Source organism: Falco peregrinus, chromosome 2, assembly GCF_023634155.1.
Source record: "Falco peregrinus isolate bFalPer1 chromosome 2, bFalPer1.pri, whole genome shotgun sequence".
NCBI lineage: Eukaryota > Metazoa > Chordata > Aves > Falconiformes > Falconidae > Falco > Falco peregrinus.
In genome coordinates this window covers 120402103-120423119 of record NC_073722.1, presented here as the reverse complement: position 1 = coordinate 120423119, position 21017 = coordinate 120402103, and the positions used below count along the sequence as shown (strand labels likewise).

Sequence of the window (21017 nt, the reverse complement as noted above, 5' to 3'; positions counted from 1 at the left end):
TAAATTGTAATTTTACTTGCTCCCACTTGCATTAATTTTTCTTAAGTTATTCAAATCCACTCCATCACCTAGTCTCAATCCCCTGTGCCCCTGCATGGGTGTCTGCTTTAGAACAACAGAAGTCAAAAAGGCAACGTGGCTGCCTGCACGTGGCACCCCTCCTCACCGCACCGGCAGCGCTCCACTGTGCCAGAGGGACCGGCGCGCAGACCTTCCCTGCAAACAGACAATAGAAGGCACACCAAAATCAGAACAAGCACATTACAATAGTGCTTTGGCTGTGTCTGACTCCAGTTACATGTGTAGTCAAGTCCTGAATGCCAATATGAAGGATAATGCTTTTTTTTTTTTAAAAAAAAAAAAAGTATGTCAATTCAGTGTCTTACAGCACAGAAGCACACTTTACTGTCTCTGCTGTCGATTGGTACACGTCGCGGTTCTCTTCCAACAAGAACCACATCTGTTTGCACTACAGCGTTACAAGAAAGCATAAGGCACGTCCCTCTTCCCTTGTATCTGTTCCAACATGCAGACCCTGGCTGTTATCAGCTGCCTACAGTTGATTAATATGCCAAACTGATAGCACAGTGCACCACACAGCAGCCTGACGGCCAGCCTCAGCAGGGGCATCTTTCTGATAATGCTGTAAAAAGTCTTAACTGCTTTATGAAGGCTCAAGGCCTACGTTTTTATTGTGAGATTTCTGGAACTTCTTAACCAACTGCAGCATAAGCTGTACTTCTTAGGGGACACACGATCCAACAAACGTCAAGTAAGCTTGAAATTAAATACTAACTGATGGCACACAAAAAAAACCCAAACCCACAAACACCACAGAATAACTAAGCATCCAAATTAATGGACTAAGCTTGAAGACATGAGTAAATTTATTAGGAAAGAAACTTATTTAATATTAAACGTTCAATGACAGAGACAATCAAATTTGTAACAGAAATTCAAAGATACTTTATTTCCATTTCTTGTATATCAAGAAGCTAGGAATAGCTTAGTTGTAAAAATGGGATTCATTTTAGTTCGATTCACACAAATACTAAACATTTATTCTTGTGTTTTAAAGTCCAAGAATGAAAACTTGCAATTAAACACTGAGCAAGCCATGTGTTCAGGTTATGTTGGTTTCTTATCTTAAAAAGTCTTAAAGAAAAAAAGGATACAGGACTTATATTCTCAGTAGCATATGTGCTATTATCAACACATCTTTCTGAACTCTGGGAGGAAACACCAGTCCTGAATTAAATTTTATTTAAAAAAAAAAATTTCTAACTCAACTTTATATTTTTCTACGCCACTACAGCTTTCTTTCACCTCATTTTAATGCAGATCTTCAGTTTAAGCTGTCTTCCACTGTCTTCGCAGGTTCTTCATGTAGCAGTCCTATAATGCAAAATTTTGGGAAAACAGACAATTAGACAGCATTAAGAGCATTTAGTTTACCATTCTTACATATTGGCCCAGTTGTTAGCTGTCATCTTAACTCTACAAAAATGTCAACATTGAACATGACTGACTTTAGAAGCAATAACATAGCATGAATAATTTAATGATCAACATTAAGTGCTTAAGAGTTCCTAGCATAAATAACGAAACTACAGTAACAAATTATGTTGCAAGAAGCTCATTTATCAGCTGTACTCTCCATTGTTAGTTCCTTATTTCAGGAATACAACTAAAGACCTTCTGTAAGAGTAAGAAAGCTATGTCAAGAGTGGGGAAAAAACTTCAAGTTTTCCTTTTAATACAGCATTTGTATTTCCCATTGTTTAGCTGTTTCATTTCCAACAAATGGTATTCTCAGCATACATTCTTGCCATGAACATTGTAATCATTTGGTGGCATCTGTCTCTGTATTTACATTTGCCTTAGAAGTCTGTTATCAGCCATTCCACTTCTCTGTACTATGGCTGATTGCAAATTCTCCTACACAGTAGGAAATATTAAACACATACCTCTTAAAGACTTGAATTGCATTGAAAGTAACAAGGCGATTATTATGTAGTGTTTATTGCATTTTAAACTCTTTAAAGATATCTAATTCTGGGCAGCACTGCATCCCTACATACAGTTGAAAGAAAATTCCATTCTGTTAACATCAGATTTAACAGTATTCACACAATACACAAAAAGTCCTTTTCACTATCTTGAAAATCAAAACACAACAGTAAGCTTAAAGATTACAGGCAACAGCATTCAAACATGGATGTGGGTAGAGAAAGGAGTACCTGGCATGAGTACCTGCTTAGTTTGACTGAATCCTTGATTTTTAATTTGGCTTTTCATGGGCCGCTCACAACACCAACGCTGTGTGAGGTATGGTAGTCAGCTGCAATAATTCATAAACCCTACACTTCCATCAATCCAATGCTACTGGCTCTCGAGTTACAGAACAAACTGCATTAGAATGCAAGGCAATAAAGCAAAAAAACTAGAAACATCCTTGACAAAGAAATACTAGCAGTTTATATGAAAACAAAGTAGTCCAACATGTGCCTCAAATATTAAGTATTAAAGCAAAAGTTTCTGCTGATGTACCAACACAATATGGACTTAAATACAAAAACAGTTCAACTTTTTTTAAAAAAAAAACGATAACAAAATCCCTAAAAATAAAAAAGGATAATTAATTTTTCTATTGTGACTATATTACAAATATGTCCCAAAGAGGCACACTAATGGGGGCACGAGTCTGCTACAAAATAGCTGAGACAAAACAATGTACCTCAAAATGTTTTGCAGGACTACACTGTCTTTTCCTTCAGAAGGTGCTTTAGTATGTCTTCTTACTTGGCTTAGTTCCATCTTCATCTGTGCATACTTACGCTGCACTGTTAAACAGTAACAAAAAGCCCTAATCAAAGTTTGAAATAATGCACTTACCTCTGTCTGATCTGAGGTCATATCAGATCAGTTTTAATTGGACTGAGTGTCACCTTCAGATTTAATGTCTTCACTGGTCCCATTGACCTCATTCTTAGTATCACTCTCCTTCGAGTCTGTATTTGTGTCTTCACTCTGTTTTTCTCGACTACTGGACTTCATACTACTTTTTTTATCATCAGATCCCCTCTTTTCTGCCATGAAAGAAGACATTGACCATGGATTTCAAAGTAAAAACAAACATTGCACATGTGAGATATATATTGCATACAAAATGGGACAATTACTTTCTATAGCAGTAACAGTAATACTCAAGAAATTACAGGAATAGGCTTCAGACTACCATGCTGGAATGGAGAGGGTACCAAAAAAAAGGTAAAAGGGGACAGTAGAGGGTGGGGAAAAGAGGAGAAAGGACAGACCTCCTAACAGAGGCAGCAACTCTGCTGTCAACTGTTGACATATACAAGTTGGGGGTAAAGAGGCAGTCAAGAAGTTAGGCGAGTGTGTAATTATGGTGCATGGCTTCCTTACTTATCATGGGACCATTTTTGTCCCCAAGTTTATGAGTTGTATGGCCGCCTTTGGTTTACAATTCTCATTAAATATGGTTCTTGAAAACAGAATCAGAAAAGAGTGATGGGATAACGCATTAGTGCATTACCAAATCAATCAATACTTGCCAATTTAAAAAAATAGCAACCCCAAACAACCAAATACTTGGGGAAACAAACAGTATTAAGCACTGCTAGCTCTGAAGGCGGGGATCACAGTGACAATCAAAATGCAGTCTGTCACAGAAGCTGCACGCTTGTCAGCATTATTATTTCCCAATTTTATACAAACCGCAGCCATTTATAATCCACTTATTAAAACAGCTTGGGGACACAGTTTGGAAGCTGTATAAAAAGCACTATTTTCCAAAGGAAAAGGAAAAGGAAGATGGGAAGGACCCCACAATTTCATCATGAATTGGAAAGCTGACTGATGAGTTTGCTACACTGCTGGAAAACTCATCTTTTCCTCAATAATCTTCGAAGGAAGGAAGGAAGCCAGAAGTAAAAATATTTCCATGGGAAGAAAAACATTCAGTATAAGAGCTGCGTGCCTCATCCGTAAATTCAGTATTTGCAAATTTAATAAAACTACCAATTACTTCTGTATTATTACACACCATAATATTCAACCTTTGATCAGTAAAGACACTTTGGAAAGAAAAAAATAAAAAAAAAAAATCCAAAAAACCAACCTCTCTGATGTCATCATACAGAACAACATTCATGCTCTTTTTTTCTGATTATTCCCTGCTATCCGGGCAATTAAAATAAATAATATAAATATATATATACACATCCCCAACACAGGAGCACACAGATCGAACACACTGAAAAAAGCTACTTTAAATAATGTTATCACCTAGACTGGCGTAACACACTTTTATATTCCAGAAGACAAAGCAGAAATTAAGCTTTAAAAGAGAAGCAATATCCCAACTTCTTTGCTTTAAAACAGACCACCAAAAGGGAGGGGTAAAACCCCCACACAGAAATTAAGGCAACTGCCTAATGAGCACTACTACTGAGGTTTCACCTGAAGCAGCACATCCAGTGCACGGTGCTTGGAGAAAGCACGCAGCAACGTCAAAAAGCTAACTGAAGAACTAATAATTTTGTATCTGTCTGCCCTCGGTTTTGCAACTCCGCAGGTAGATTGCACTCTAACTAACCTTGTTAAAAAGTCTTCTTTTTGTGTCTTATAGGTATCTCCGATGCACACGTAGATCCACTGAGGAATAGTAGTCTTGTTTCCCCGCAGAGGACTAGTAGTCAGTCCAATAATCTTATCTTCTGTCCTATGTAGATATGGTAGATCTTAATAGCCCTACGGATGTGCAGTGTGCAGGGTTTTGTTCTGTCTTGTTTGTTTCTTGAATTTGGTCAGGAAGGATAATTTTGTTTAAGGTTAAAAAGCTACTATTAAACTGTGGTACAAAAGATGAAACTCTTCTAAAAACTTTTAAGAATAAAATAGGTTTACCATAGCAAACCTCCAGTTTGCCAAGCAGAACTGATAAAGTGTATTCAGCAAATAGTCCAATAACTGAGCTTCTTTCAACTCCTGGAGTATCTGCAAGCGGTAAAGTTCCTCCACTGTATTTTCAATCAGTGAGATTTCTTTCTTTAAAAGCATATACAATTAGTTTGCTGTTGAAACTGTGTATATTATTTCTGCTGCGATCTATTAGGTATAATCACATAATATTGACTTTGCTTCCTGATTCAACACATGCACATTTGTCTGACTGAGTTCATGTGGGCAACTGAGATATATTTTGTGAGAGCCCTTACCAAGATAATGTGAATGGTTTGTGTTCAGAAAATGCAAAAATCCGTCAAGCATAATATCCAGTATTACTGAAGGTTTGGATGTTCTGACAGTATTTGCTGAGGTTTAATCACTAACAGGAAAACATGATCACAAATCAATTATTTTTATATAAGTATATGAATCTAGATTAAGGAAGGTAAAAAGCTAAGTTAAAAGTGGTCTGGAGGCATGTTCCAGTATTAACCCTTCATAAAACGAAGGTACTTGTAGAACAGATGTTTTCCTTTTCTTCAAAAGAAGACCCTATTTATTCCACCTACTCTGAAGCTGATTTACTTGAACAGCAGTTGTGTTCTGCTGGCTTACATTAAGCTAACACTCAATTTATGGCTGGTGGCTCCCTCCTTTAGCAAACGTATCCTTGTTCCTGAAACCCGAGTCAGAAATTGTCTCCATTTTTACATATACTTTTTTCTTACAATCTTAAAGGTCGTTGTATGCCACAGTATTTTAGTGAACAAGAAGCCAGGACTTCTGAATTTTCTAAGTATGACGCTAACGTGTAACAGTAGGGAAGTCTCGGGCAACCGTGCCTTGCTTTTTTTGCCCTGTTAAGATTCATGTTTATAAAGCAGTTTTGAGATTTCAAGATGAAAGGCACTACCACAAGTAGTTACAGCCAGGCCTTTGCTGCTTACTTTTGTAACTGCAGATCAATGGTGGACATTTAGATTCTGAAGCCAATATTCCCAATGGAGCACCAAATGTAGTAAGTTATGTCTTAACTTCTACATCGCTTCCTTTTGTGCAAACAGCAGAGCAGGTAGCCAGCCACATGTTTGGGGTATATGAACCTCTAAAGCTATCTACAATTATCTACCTACAATGCCACATTGCAAGCATGAGGATGTAACTGTGTTTACAGCTTCATCATAGAAATTCAATGCTTGCTTATTAAATACTACTGCTTTTTTTCCTTTTCTTCTCCCCCCCCCCCCCCCCCCCCTTTTTTAAGATTTTCCCAACAAAGGGAAAAACACAAACTTCTTTAGCATTACAGTCCTGCTCTAGGGCCTATGTGTGTTTCTAGAAATGTTACATTTCAATAGTCAAAAAGAGTAATTGATATTCCCATGTGGAATTTTCATCACAGCTCATAGCATCACCTTACTGTTCTCATTTCTGGAGGAAGAAAGCAGCAAGCAGCAAATAAAACGGCCAGCAAGGACATCAGTCAAGTTAAAACTAAAAATATCGAGATGCTGAAGAAAGTTCACTAGCTCCTCTATTTATGGAAGGATAAAGGAAAGAACTGAAAAGCTGTTAAGCTCAAAACCAGAGCAAATCTGAATAAATAAGAACACAATTATTTATATGCATAGACAGACACAGAATAGTGAATAGGACATTCTTGACTAAGTACCAGAAATCTCTTCGTAAGTATGCAAAAAAGGCACTATATGAGGTAGGAATAAAGTAACAAATGGACAGATACAGGCTACAATCCTGAATCGGAGTTTAAACACTATGCATCAGTTCCACTGCCAGAGAGAAAGCAGCTAAAACCCACTTGTGCTTATAAAGGGCAAAGCAAAATGAGAGAAGACTCAATATTTAAGATGCACCATAGTATAAACCAGAAAAATCAAAACAGTCCAAGGAAGTCAGGCAAGGAAAAGACATGAAGCATTACCAACATCTGGGAAACTAATCCACTGGATAAATATGGAAAAGTAAGGGTAGGGTGAACAGGCCTATGCAATCCAGAAACATGCACATAGCACCTTTCATTCCAGAGAACCTCAAAAGTACCTTAAAAACATAAACCGAATTGTTTCATCCATTACCGATGGTCAGCTTGAATAATGAAGCGGGGTGACTGTTTCAGACTGGACATTTTAGTCAATGCCCCAACAGAGCCAGTACTTTAAGCCAGAAGTTAGTATTAGATTTGTATAGAAGTTTCAAAAGAATTTTGAAGCGGAAAATTTAGCAGTAACAGTGAATCAATATCTTTTCATAGAATGTGAATCTGTAGTTTTCTCTCTGTAGCTCTTTTTATTCCTACTTAACAGGTAAAGCTTCTTTCATGAAGCAGTGAGTCACTATCAATGCTGTTGTACACGGTATGTCCTGCTACAAAAGCATTCCAAGGACTAATACAGCATTCTTTTTAAGACTCACCTGAACACTGAACAAAGCAAGTGTCACTTCATTTGGAAAAAAACCCAAAAAACAAACCAACAAAAAACCAAACCACAACAAAACCAAAACACAAGAACAAGGGGGAAAGATGGTGGGAAGAGCAGGAGATTGGGGAGAGGGCATGAAATTGTTATTTAGACCATTACAGAAATTCTGCAAGATTTATCTTGGACGGTATTCATAGATTAGAAAACAAAACCAAAAAACTTAAAAGCACTGTTAAAGGAAAATAAAGGAAACATGATAGTGTAGAGAAATAATAGATGGTACAGGTGAAAAACCAGCTACCAAATCTCCCACAGAACATGTACCAGCAGAGGGTAATTAGAGAAATATCTAACAGTAGGAACAGAAAATACTCACTCTTAAGAATATCTGATTACAGGCTTATGTTTTTCTAAAGGTAAACAGTAAACAGGTCTTAAAATACATTAAAATCCTCGCACAATTTGTAAAGTGGTAAGCTTTTAATAACTACTGTAACATAAGAGGTGGTCACTGGGGTGTATATATGCACAACATGTGCATTAACAGTAACTGGAATGAACAAAATGCTTCAAATTGGTTAAAAGCAACATACACAGCTTATAAAACTAGATTTGACTTGATGCTAAGAAGGCCCTTCAGTCACTCACTGGAAGACTATGCTTTTGAGACTTTAAAGAAAGATTAGTTTCAGAACTTGATACGAACTCAGCCTTCACACAAACATACCTTTTTCTTTTGACTTCCTGTCTTGTTCTCTCTCTCTGCTTTTGCTTCTGTGCTTGTAGGATTTCCGATCGCGGCTTTTTGATCGTCTTCTGTCCCTACTACGAGACCTATGTTTTCTTTCTGATCTATCATGACTTCTGCTTCTTCTTCGGTCACGGCTCCTTAACATGCAGAGAAAATTTCAAGAATAGAAAATAACAGCTGACATTTACAACTCAGAAGCTAAAACAGTAGCACTTTCTAATACACTGATTATTTGCAGAAAACACGTATGTAAAACAAGCTTTAGCACACTGCATATAAGTATTTCTCAGTACATAAGACTGGCTTCACACTGCCTTCTTCATTTACTCAAACATTCAACCACACAGCTTAAAAACATCCAGTACTATGAATCACAGATCACCTTAAGGAAAAAAAAAAGATCCTGCTCTCTGGGAGCATTTGTCTACTCAAAGCTCCCTCGTAAGACCACTTCCACCACAATGGTGTCCATCTACTTCCAAAAATTGAGAGAAGACAGTGAACACACAGCAAAAACTTGCTCATCCTTAGAACCAGTAAAGCATGCCTCCACTGAAGAGGCAAGAACACATCTGTGATGTGACCCAGGCTAACAGATGAAGTCCCCACAAGATTTTTACAATTTGCAAAGTTACATGAAAGTACATAAACACACACACACACACACACCTGCTTCGCCTTCTTTCTCTGCTTCTTGATCTTTTGTGATCTCGTGAACGGCTGCATCTTCTGTCAGATGTTCTGCTTGAATGTCTACTCCGTGAACGGCTCCTTTTACGTCTCTCCCTATCACGAGCCCTCTCTTTTTCCTTTTCTTCTTCTTCACGTCGTCTCTTCCTTTCCCGCTCTTCTCTTTCCCGTTCCCTCTCTTTCTCTCTCTCTTCTCGTTCTTGTTTCTCTTTTTTTAACCTGTCATCACGGTCAGGTTCTTCTGTTCTTTTTCGTAACTTTTCCTTAAGAAAAAAGTTCACAGAAAAAAAAAAAAGAAGATTACTCCAGATAAATCACTCAACGTAACTTAGCTCATACATTCTGAGGATGTTTCAGGTGTTTTTCCAAACAAAGGATGGCCTACATAGAAGCACTTTCTAAAATCCCTTAACGGAAATCCTTTGTCGTGCAGAACTTTTTTTCCTCGCCATTCTCACAAGAACAGAGGCCACACTACAGTCCTTTACAAAGGCCACAAAAAATTCTCACCCAAATTTACATCTTTGCTTGTATCAAGTGTAATCACACACAACAAAGAATGTCAGTGCAAGCACAACGCTAAGCGTGCAGGGTACAATTCCATTTAATTTCTATATACCATCTTTGGAGTATTTCACCCGCTTGAGAAAGTCCACTGGGCAGCCTTCTATTTACCATAGGAAGCCTCCAAGCAATTTTTTAATATTCAATAACTGAAGGAGATGCTTACTTTTAAGTCTTCTACAGTAGCTTTTATTTTGGCATAACCCATGTGCTGCTTTCCCATCAAGTGGTCATCTACCCTGGACTGTGCATCTCCTACAATTAAAAAGGCTCCACAAACTTCACAAACTTCCATTTGCTTTTCTTGGGCTGCAAAGCTCTCAATTGTCTGCAAAAGAAAAACATTTGATAAAGCAAAGTAAAAGTTTCAGCCAGAAGCCACTGAAGAGATTTAGAACTTTATTGTTACTGTGATCAAATCCTAAGCACTAGCTCAAAGCCGTTATCTGCATGCTCTGTCTTTGGAGCACTGCACCTACCAGGATGAACAGCACAAAAATAGGCTACGTACACCCATTCCACATAAGCCACAGTAAAGGAGTCTATTAGAAAACACATAAAACAAACCTTATTCTACACTGCAAAGGATTAATACGTATATAGCCTTATCTGCAGCTTCCTTGCAAACTCAGGATTATAAAAAATACAAATGATTTTTCTGGCATCAACTGAAATGCCTGGAGCTGCAGAATAAGCATGTAGTATGTCTCAAGCAATGAAAAGGCTAGAATATCCCATGAAGAAATACAAAAAGGAATGCTGGGCTTCTATTTAAAAGACTAATAAGTCAAATTGATTCAGTTTCAACAGACATACGAGAAATATACTGAAATTTCAACATAAACCCAAATAATGATTGCTGTGCAATGTTCATGAATCATGTAGTATGGACACAAACACTACAGCCCACAACATTTAAGAACTTTTAAAAAATAAAACAGGCATCACAATTTCAGCACATTATTAAACGCTGAGATATAATGTCTAAACGTAAGCTCCTTTCTATTGACAGGAACTTGCTATTTAACACATTAACTTTGGCTTCTGTAGCTCTCTAATTCAGATAGATGCCCGTCTCCAGTCACAGCCCCAACACAAAGGCTCTCTGTAACAGTCAGATCAATAATTCAGTGAAATAATATTGCAGGGGCTACATGGCAAAGTTTAACTGAGACCTGAACTAGAGTAAGATGGAAGCTCGCCTCCAGGGCTGCTATGTGAATAGTTTCCCAATTTGTGTGCAGGAAACCCACTTTCAAGGTAGCATGCTGAATCAACACACTGGACTAACTCATTTAAGTGTCCTGTTATTGTCTAATAAATTCTGTGCAGAACTTGCATGCCTTCAATGTTAAGGACAAGGTTAAAACTGTACTGTTGCACCAAATTTTGAATTAAGTCTGACAGATCTAGAAACATTACTTACTGAAGTTGTAGACCTCAGCAATTCTCTCTCTTCCTTTAACTGTTCAACAAGTTTCATCATTCCTTGTGCCTCTTCCACCTTCCCTTCTGAACCTAGTTCTTCAATCTAAAGGACAAGAGAAAAATTCAACTATAATTTTTCACCAAGTAACAGAAGAGATCTCTGTTACATGGGGTAAAAAAATCCTCACCTGTTGTAGAAGTACATCAATTTTGTCCGTTAACACCTGAATCTTCTCTTCATTTTTACCGGTAGGTCCCGCTCCCTGCCAAACAATACAAACACATATCATATATATACATATATATATATGTATATATGTATGCATGCACAAATGTATGTCTTCTTATATTCCAGAGACACTTCAGGAATAACCCCCTCCTACTGCTTCTCCTTAGCGAGAACCTACTAACAGAGTAGACTCCTCAACACAGCTTATTCCACTCTTGCTGAGTGAAGCAAGTTTTAGTCACACAAATTCCTCCTAAATCAACAAAAACATTCAAGGCCTGGCCCATAAAAGGTAAGACATTTGAATTCAAAGTCCTAAATTTAAACTCTGAAGCTACCATGCAGCCATTACGTATCTTTGCAGACACTCAAATATGACTTAAAAGTTCTGTGGGCTCTGAAATTTAACTTCTGAGCCTAAACGCAAGAAAACGTCTCACTTCATCCAGAATGTACTGGTTACTAGTGTCCTCTCTGCCGGAATAGACTTTTATCTACCTCACTCTAACCTCTGCTCTACTCCACAGCCAGTAAGCTCTCTTGACTGGGTACTGCTCCTTCTGAAGCAACTGGACTTTGCACAGAACAATTAATTGCAGCAGCAAGAAGGAGCAAGGCTCCTAGCAGTCAGGAAACTCTCAGAGCACAGGTCACAGTCACTGCTCCAAATCCATCAAAGGACAAGAAAATGAGCGGAGTAAACATGCAAAATTTTTCTCCCGGTCAGTTTAAGCTTTTCCTTAACAGCTGTCTAGTATGCAGCCTGAAACTGAGAGAAGTCGCACAGAAGAATTTATTTCTCAAACTTCCATAATTCCATCATCACCTGCCAATGGCGGTGCTGGAGTACAAAGAGGTTACTGCCCCACTGTGGCTGCTGACGGGGGATTTAGCTCCATCAGCTGCTGAAAGACCCAGTGCCTGCTTACTTCAGTAGTATCACTGTGATACAGCTTACTAGTAGAAGGAAGGAAAAATATGCAACTAAACGAGAGAAGGTAAACTGAGGTTACCAGGGTAAAGACAACACTTGACAGGATCAGTTTTCCAGGGTGAACAACAGATACTGATTCTGAGGGAACAGAGAGGGATTCTTGCTGACTGTGGAGCCGCCTGCCTTTTCCATTAGGGCTAGATGCAAACTACTGGCTAACAGATGAAGAGACTTACCTAACAGAAACCTTCTGGAAAACAATGTATTTTACCTGAAGAGGCTATCTAGAGGAAAAAAGATTCTTCCAGACTCACCCCAGAAGACTGTTGATTCTGTGACAGTGCCAAACGAGCATGGCCTCTTCGAATCCTGCGTTCTACCTCTGCAAGTAAGCTTTGTAAATAGCGTAAGAAGTCTCTTTCGTAGCCCACTTTCATAAAACGAGAGCTCTTTTCGTACCTGGTGAAGTATTTTAAAAATGAAAGCTCACATCAATCCATAATATATGAACTATAAATAACAAAACCTGCCATGTTATAAATTCTTACTCAAGGTAAGTGACTAGTATACATTTAAATAAATGTTTACATAAATCAAAAAGCAATTAAGTTTCTCATGGTTGGCTTGCTTTTAAAATTTTTAAGTGTACTAGAAGCACTATTCGCATTAACTTATCAGCCAACATACTTACTGTTTACGTAGATTTTCATCGTGAATTTTTTCACAAGGACCTAAAAGACCACACAAAAAGTTTTAAGCTTACGTTCTTGAATGGTGTTTCACATTCCAAAAGCATTTGTTCGTGCACCGTAACAGAACAGAGCTACAAACACTTCCCAAGGATTTTTATGCTTGCCTTTCTGCTTCCTTTTGCTTGGAGTTTGAAAGACACGTTAAAGAAAAAGAATGCCAATATGGTTTAGTAATTATAAAACTAAAGGAGATTCTGAATGACATATAAAGTCTTCATATAAAACAGAATTTCCAGATCAAGTTCTACATTGCTAAAACTACACAAAGTAATACCCTGAACAACTATGGTCTTAAAAAAAAAAACACCCACGCACAAAAAATAAACCCACACAAAAAGGAAAAATTACATATGAAAGGTAATTTCACCAAGCATTTTCTAAGCTCCAGACAGTATTCTCTGTAATAAACTGGCTACTTAAAACATTGATCTTCAGAGTAAAATTAGGAGGTATGTGGCCTGAGTTCACAAAGCAGTCATGTTAAAATTCCCCACCTTCCCCAGTCTATCAAATTCTTCAACGGACTTGGAAATTAACAGAGGCAAAAAGCCTGGTTTTCCTAGTCACCACCTCCAAACTACATGTTGTCTGCATACCATCACTTGAAAGCTACTAGTAATTTAGAGATGGCCTTCAGTAATAACTATTAGAGTAAATAAGTCTCTAAAGAAGCTCAATAATGTATACTCAAAAAGAAGTTAGAACCCTGCCCAGGTAGAATAAGCCAGACTAGAAGCCAACACCTCAAGAGGAAAAAACCACCTCATACCCTATAATTTAGCTTACAGAAAAAAAAAAAAATAATAATTTTTCACTTAGAGGAAATAGGATTTGGAACAAATATTGCTGTTAACATATGTCACCAGCAACCCTTTAAAAATAAAAACGCCTATTTTCAAAGTGTTTTGACAGAGCACTGTACAATAAAAATGTAGTTTGCAAACAAAAGTTCAATTGTAATTACATTTAAGTGACTAAGAATCACAAGACTTATAGACTTACCTAAATCAGAACGGGTATTCGTAAATAATTCAGCTGGGCAAAAGCCACAAAGGTAGTATTTACAAACCTGACAGAAGAGAAGAAAGAAATAGGCATCACTTTTTTCCTCATGAACTTGTCATTTTAGGCAATTGCTTCTATTTTCTAAAATACAGTGTAAAAATGCCCTTTACACACTGCAAGACTTCTGAAAGTTTTACACACATACACCCTATCTTTGTGTTACTTGGTAGCAGTAAATGCTACAAGGTGCACCTAAATGACGAAACATCAAAAATCTTACTTCCCATTGCAATAATAGCATTTCTTAATTTCACAACTAAGTATGTAAGGAAAGCATAATCTATTTGTAAATTCAATACAGTATTTGATATTTCTAAAGGAATTAAGTCAGATCAGACTATTAAAAATCACAGTGAAATTCCTTAACCGTGAAAACCTACAAGGGGGGAAAATATCTGCTATGGAAGCAGGAAAGCAAATTCCTCTGAGCTTGTCTGTAACAACTCTTGTGTTCAGCCTTCATTTTTTCAGTGCCACTGGCTTGGAGAACAGGAGCCATCAGCATTCAAACATACAGTACTGCCTCAAGGATTCTGATGTCAATTAAAAGACTTAAGAACACATACAATAACTACACATTCCAATGCTTTTAAAAAATTCCTACTTGAAGAACAACTGGCAAAGAGACGTTCACTGTAACCTGGTTTCCTGCCAACTAAAAAATGGTTTGTTTTGTTTCTACATAGCCTATTTTTACATTAGCAAGTCAGGTTCTTTTTGATAACAGAAAAATACCACCAGGAAGTTAGAAGAAAGCCAACCTGTTAGTCTAGCTAGTAAATACTTAACATACGCTGGGATAAAACTAGCTTTTGTGAAAAAGATTATTCACCCTCAACCATGAGCATGGACTCAGCTAGTCAAGTTGGTCAGGTCTTTAAATTGATTACACAGAAAAATCTCCTGTCTATCTATCAGAACAGCCAAAAAGATAAAATCAGAAATACTTTCACTCCTATCTTTATAAGCCAACTTAAATACCTAGTTCTTCAATAGAACCTTCCCCTAGATGTGACTGCCATTAACTAACTTAACTGTCAATCCAAAACTAGCCTCGACCTTCTTCTAACATCTTTTATGTTACACCAGTTTCTAGTATTTGGCAAATCTAGTAATAACTACTGCATATTAAAACCTAGTTCTAACACTCTCACACATACTGTGGACAAAGATTTGTGACATATTTCCTAAGATACATTCTGAAGTATTTTAACAAATAGGGGTGTCACGACAGACCCAAAACCTACCAACACCACCCTGAAGTGCCTGCGACACGAGCTGACCAAATTAGACAGTCTAATTTATTTTTCCATGATAACTGCCAGACTGCAAATGTGACTACAGAAGTTTAAACTGTACTGACTGCTGTACAGATTACACAGAAAAACTATCAAGCTTACTAATAACAAGCCACGGACATGAAAAACAAACAAAAAAATCTTTTATTACATAATTTGGATACTTCTCCCATGATCCAAGTTAGGACACTGTGGCACCTATGTGAAGCAACTTACCAAGAATAGTTAAGAAAACACCACACAAAATCACAACATTTTTTTCTTCTCAGGAAGCAAGGTGAAAGTTAATAGACAAAATACGGTTTCAGAATCTGCTCTTCTCTGAAACCTGCGGTATCCCTCATTTTAATACCAAGCTGTTTCAAGGAAGCAGTTTCTGGGATGAACTCCTGTACTAGCCAATAGAAATCTAATTTCTCACTATTTTCCCTTACTCCTCCATTTTTCATCCTCATCACCCATGTATCAGGGTCAGTGAAAGGCAGTTCCCCAAAAAAATTTCAGGGGTGGATTAGATAATTCCCTAAAACATAGAGAGCACACTAATAACAGTCTGATCGTCTTATGCTGTAAGGAGTCGTAGAACATCTTGTATCAGCTCAGAAATTATGCAAACGGGCCTGTACCAGTTTTGAAATAAGTAGCAACACAAGTTATTAGAGGCAAAAGTATGCTGAAGACAAAAAAACCCAAACAAACCAACACCAGAAATAATTAAAATAATTTTATGAAACAGTACTGCTAGGAAAAGCATCCTCTTACGAGCTGATGGTTACAGCCAAAACCAGTAGTAACTGATACTAAAATACATAGCTTAAACATGTGTCATACATTAATTTTTTATATTAAAAAAACACACAAACAAACCAAAACCCTAAGCCACAACAACAAAACCCACACACACTGAAAAGCTACATAATTTTCTCCTAGCTAACTCTGGATGCTATGCTACCTAGTGAATTACTTTATATTCTCTCCTGAGAAGCAGCCTGCAGAGAAATACCTTACAGTGGTTCAGCTAGTGTGTCTGCAGCAATTTCCTCCCGCTCTCATACCTATTTCATTATGTTCTTCAACTGATCTTGCTTCAGCAGAAAAACACTACTTTAGACAATCTTTCAGAATCTCAAAAGGTATCATTCCAGCTCAGCTTCACCATGTGGTACATCGGTCAGTGGCATAAGTAATCAATGATGAGCAAGGACAGAAAAGACCAAGAAATGGCTCAAGCATCACAGAGTCATTAAAGGACTCAAACAGAGGCGATATACTTCAAATGGCGTTACTCATCCATGGCTTATCAGACAGCTGCACTTAGCACAAGTCAGAAGTAATATGGAAATACATTCCGTATTTGCAGAAACAGAGCAATAGGCAGTTTAGCATGGGTATTTACCTATGCAGGTAACAAGCACTTACTCCTTTTTGCCAAATTATTCTGATGACTCCGCTACCAAGAGTCTATAACAGAGAGGAACGTTACTGTCCAACTACTGCAGCAGGATTAGCCATAGCTTGTGTCTCAAAGCCTTCAGGGTCTCACGTTTCAGGAAGACACTAGACCAAATACAGATAGGATAGACACTTGGAACTTTCCACTTCTTCATCTCAAGTTCACTAATTCTTTAAGTCTCTTGGAGCTGGAAAAGTAGTATCCTTCATCTCAGACTTGACTAAGCTAACAGCAAGAATGGCTAGCTCTTCCAGGTTTGTGAAGCAATTCAAAGCTTTCCTTTATAAAGAAACTATTGACAGCTGTATATCATTAATACTTCTACATTAATAAGGTCATCTTCTGCAAAAAATTATGTATGGAGGAGAAGTATCAGTGTAACTGTAAAAAAAATTATGTAAGCAAATTCCTTTAAGCAGACAATTCCTAGTAAAAAGGCTGAGAATAAAGTCCAGCAGGTTGTGGTTCACACACTAAAAACTAAAAAAAAAAAAAAATCCTTCATATAGATGAGTTTTTTGAAACCACTGAAGTTCACAGGCATCAGACATTTTATGAGCAACGCTCAACCACCCAAGACCAAACATAAGCCCTTCCCCCAAACCCCAGGTTTAGAGATAACCTTCTATTACTAATATTCTTCCAAAACAAGTCCTCCCCTCCTCATCCCCTGGAGAATTAAGTCCCGAGATTCTGAGACCAATTTAGGTCTTTGGCATTAAAAAAAGTATAACACATCATAAATAGCTAATACCATCAGATCATATTTAAAATACGGAACCTACATTTTGCGAAACTGCGTTCTTATCAGAGATGGCTTCTCACAGTCATTTGTCCATAACAGCTTGGCAACCCTTCCCACTTTCTGGGGAACTTTTTACCTTGAAGGACCCATCACAATCTCAAAGCCTTATACAAAGCATGAGTAGTCAATGCTGGGCTTTCTTCTGCTACAGAACAGCCTCAGAACTCTTACACAATCACTGTTTCCACACAAAACTTGTTTTGTATAGGTGGCATATTAAAGCAAGAATGTGTGAATCAAGAAAAGTTACTGTTCCAGAAATATACTTTGTCTACATATATGCCAGTAAGCAGAAAGACTAAAATAATTGATACTAGTAACTTCCGCCTGCACAGAAAACAGAAAGCCTTTATGCCAAAACTAGAACTGATCATCTAAGGACATTCTGCAATACCAAAACATACAGCAACCAGGATTTCAGTTTTTAAGATTACAGGCTTCAATCATGTCAGTTTTAAGTAAGAACGTAAGCTCTGCAAAAAGCTTTACAATACATGATCAACATGTTTCATTAGAACTGCAAATAAATGCTCAGCTATCATACACTCTGCTTCCACATCTTCAGCTTCCACTCCTATGTTGTATTTCATTGCACCTTCCCTTTAGTTTTCGACATCCACCTAGATGCACTCTACAGATGATAAATAGAGATAAGCTTGTTTTGATAACCTTCCATATCCAAAATGGATGAAATGTGACACAAAACCCTAAACTTTGGTATAAACTTTGGTATGAGTACAACATGCTTATCTTGAAAAGACTACATGTTAACATATCACTAATTTTACAAGAAATAACATTAGCATATGTACTCCATCTGAAAAGCAAAACAGCAGTCAGGCAGATGAATTCATGCTACTATTTGAACCTTATCTGTATCTCCTGTCTTTTAAAACATGTCATCTTTAGGTGATGCAAGAAGTCAAACTGAAATAAATGTTTTAACAGCAGGGTTTTGGTTGGCTTTTTTGTTTGGGGTTTGTTTGGTTTTTTTTAATGAACTAGTCAGTTGACTACAGGATTCAATGACAACCTTCCTTTCAGAGGCTGCAATTAATAATGGCCCTATAAACTTTATAATAAAAGCAGGAGCAGAGTAAACAGCAGCAATTCTTGCGAGACCGAAGGCTCGACCCCAATACTGTAAATTTGCCATTGCCCTTAGACACAGCACAGCTCTCCTTGTTCTAAATTGTCTAAGGAGGGCTGGGAAGAAGAGACAAGGCCCCATTTCTGAAGCAACAAAACCAAACAGCTTAGAGAAAAAATCCTATAGTCAATCTCTCCAGCCTAACACTGAAAAATTTGCTCATTTGAACACGAAGAAAATCATCTGAACTTGATTAAAGAAAACAAGGAAAAAAACAACCACACAAATAAAACAAAATCAAGAAAAAAAACCCCAAGTCTCTCCCACCTTAAATAAACCAAAATAATCTCCTTATCTATTCTACCTGGACCACCATGGCTCAAACCATATTTCCAAACATGAATAGCTCCTTGAGTTCAGAATAAAAACAAAATATGTAATGGAACACCTACTTGAATAATGGAATTTGGTTAATAAGAGAAGTCTAGAAATACAGTAAGAAGGTTATGAAAACTTCCTGAACCCACAGTATCCTCCTGACATGCACAGCTTACCTATTAGAACTGCATTTTTCAAGGGGGTGTGGGGTGTGGGGGGAGTTCCTTGCACTTGCAAAATCTAAGGCAAGAGAGATATCTGTCCTTATTTCATGCATTCCAAGACAAATTAAAATATGAATCTGTCATCTTTAAAATGATATAACTCCCATTTGAAAACGTGAAATTCACACCTCTGTGATTTAAGATGCAATTTAGAACAGCCAAAAGTAAGCATCCCTCCCTTCTCCCAATTTAACATCATCCCAAGAAAACGTTAAGGGCAGGAGTAGCCGAGTGCTTTTTGCAGCTTAAACCACAGAAGTTCCCATCACACAGGTAATAAACTATCGTAACTGGGATATTGTGTATGTTAAAATAAAGTAACTCAAAAATGTATCATGAATGGGGGGTGGGGGGGTGGAAGCAAGAGTGCTCATCTCTCCCAAAGAAGCAGCTACAGGAACTTTATAACTACCACTGATTTCTTCTGAAATAACTTACAGTACAACTATGATGGATATCACTAAAAGTCATCATTCGTTAAGGCTCAACCATACCTGGGGAGAAGCCCCACTCCAAAATAACTATTATTTAAAAGCCTTGTTCGAGCTATTTACTGCAGAAGATTAACTAACCATCACATTAAAAAAATATACGTAAGTACTTCTAAACAATAGTACTGTTTACATTAGTCCCCCTCAAGAGCTGTGGCATTTCTCTGAGTAAACATGGAAGGGATCAAGCTTTCCTTAATAAAATCCTCAGTTTCAAATATCTTATGGTTCCTCCTTGTGCTACAACCTCCAGTTAAACATGAGGATGCCTGTACCCTCCTGTTTCCTTCCCCAACACCACGCTCAGGAAGAGATCCAGAGACATTTATCTTCCAAACTACTAACATCTGCCCCATCTCCCTTCCTGCAAGCCAACAGGCTTCTACTCAGGCGAGCAGAATTCCACTATTCCACCCACACAGCTACCGACACCTTGTTTTTCTTTTTCCCCATGGGAGATCTCAGCCACCAACCGACCCTCTAAGGCCCCCCCCGCCCGTTTACCGACGCTCCGCCAAGAGCACGCCACGGCCAACCCCACCTCTCCCCCTTGCTCCGAAACACAAACACAAGGCCTCTCTCCTCCCAGCTGCCCAAACAACGCCGCAAGCCCCTTCACACTGCCTGACTATGGCGGGATCCTCATCCCTCCCGGTTCCTCCTCCTCCTCTCAAGGCCCAGCGAGGTTCCCGCGCAACGGCCCGGCCCGCCCCGCGGCCGCCATGTAGGAGCCCCGCAGCCCCGCGCCGACGGCCCCCACCTGCCGCCCAGGCCTGGGGAGCCCCCTCGCCCCGCACCCCTACCCTGCCCCCGGGCCGGGAGAAGCCGCAGGCCCGCGGCCCGTGTCGCTACGACAAAACCCCGGCCCTACGAGGGGGATGCGGAGGCGGGAGGGAGGGGAGAGGCGGCTCCGCTTCACTCACGCTCTCATGGTCCCACCGCACGTTGCTGCGCTTCTCATCCGGGGCCAGGTTTCTGTCCCGGCCCATAAGCTCATCTAGGAGCTGGGCGGCCGATATCATCGTGTCGTCCTGACCGAATCCCCCCTTGCCAAACACCGGCGCCGCCGCCGCCTCGCCTCCCCAACCGACCGCGCCGCCGCTGAGAGTGACAGAGACAAAATGGCGGCGCGGCTCCTCGCCCTGCCCACAATGCACCGCGCGCCGCCTAACCGCCTCTGGGGCCTGCGGAGCGCGGGCCGGGCCTGCCCGCGGTCTCGCGTGGGGGCGGCCCCGCGGCCCTGCCCACCCGGGGCCCGCCGCCTCCCCGCCGGGCCGGCTCCCGGGCCGCGGCGGCGGCGGGGAAGGCCGGGTAGGACGGGGCCGGTCCCCTTCCCGTGGCCCGTCCTGGGGGTGTCGTCGGCCGCTGATGGCCCCGGCAGGCGAGAGGTGCCAAGGCGGCGTTACCACCGGGGAGGGAGGCGCGGGGAGGCCCCGCAGCGCGGCCTGGC

General features: G+C 39.3%; 1 protein-coding gene across 6 annotated transcripts; it reads right to left on the bottom strand.

The window, feature by feature from the left end:
* Positions 1-864: 864 nt before the first annotated feature.
* Positions 865-20714, bottom strand: LUC7L3 (LUC7 like 3 pre-mRNA splicing factor). Of its 6 annotated transcripts, XM_055796122.1 has the most exons (13): positions 20491-20714; positions 13766-13832; positions 12703-12742; positions 12326-12470; positions 11037-11111; positions 10847-10951; positions 9587-9748; positions 8836-9119; positions 8143-8303; positions 2949-3089; positions 2738-2843; positions 2254-2319; positions 865-1395 (listed from the first exon to the last, which is right to left on the bottom strand). In XM_055796122.1, the coding sequence occupies exons 1-12, from the start codon at positions 20587-20589 to the stop codon at positions 2295-2297; spliced, it is 1410 nt and encodes a 469-aa protein (XP_055652097.1). In that variant the 5' UTR covers positions 20590-20714; the 3' UTR covers positions 865-1395; positions 2254-2294. The 6 variants fall into 6 exon arrangements, with proteins under 6 accessions (XP_055652097.1, XP_055652096.1, XP_055652098.1 ...); XM_055796121.1 differs by having other exon boundaries at positions 865-2319; XM_055796123.1 differs by lacking the exon at positions 2254-2319.
* Positions 20715-21017: the final 303 nt, after the last annotated feature.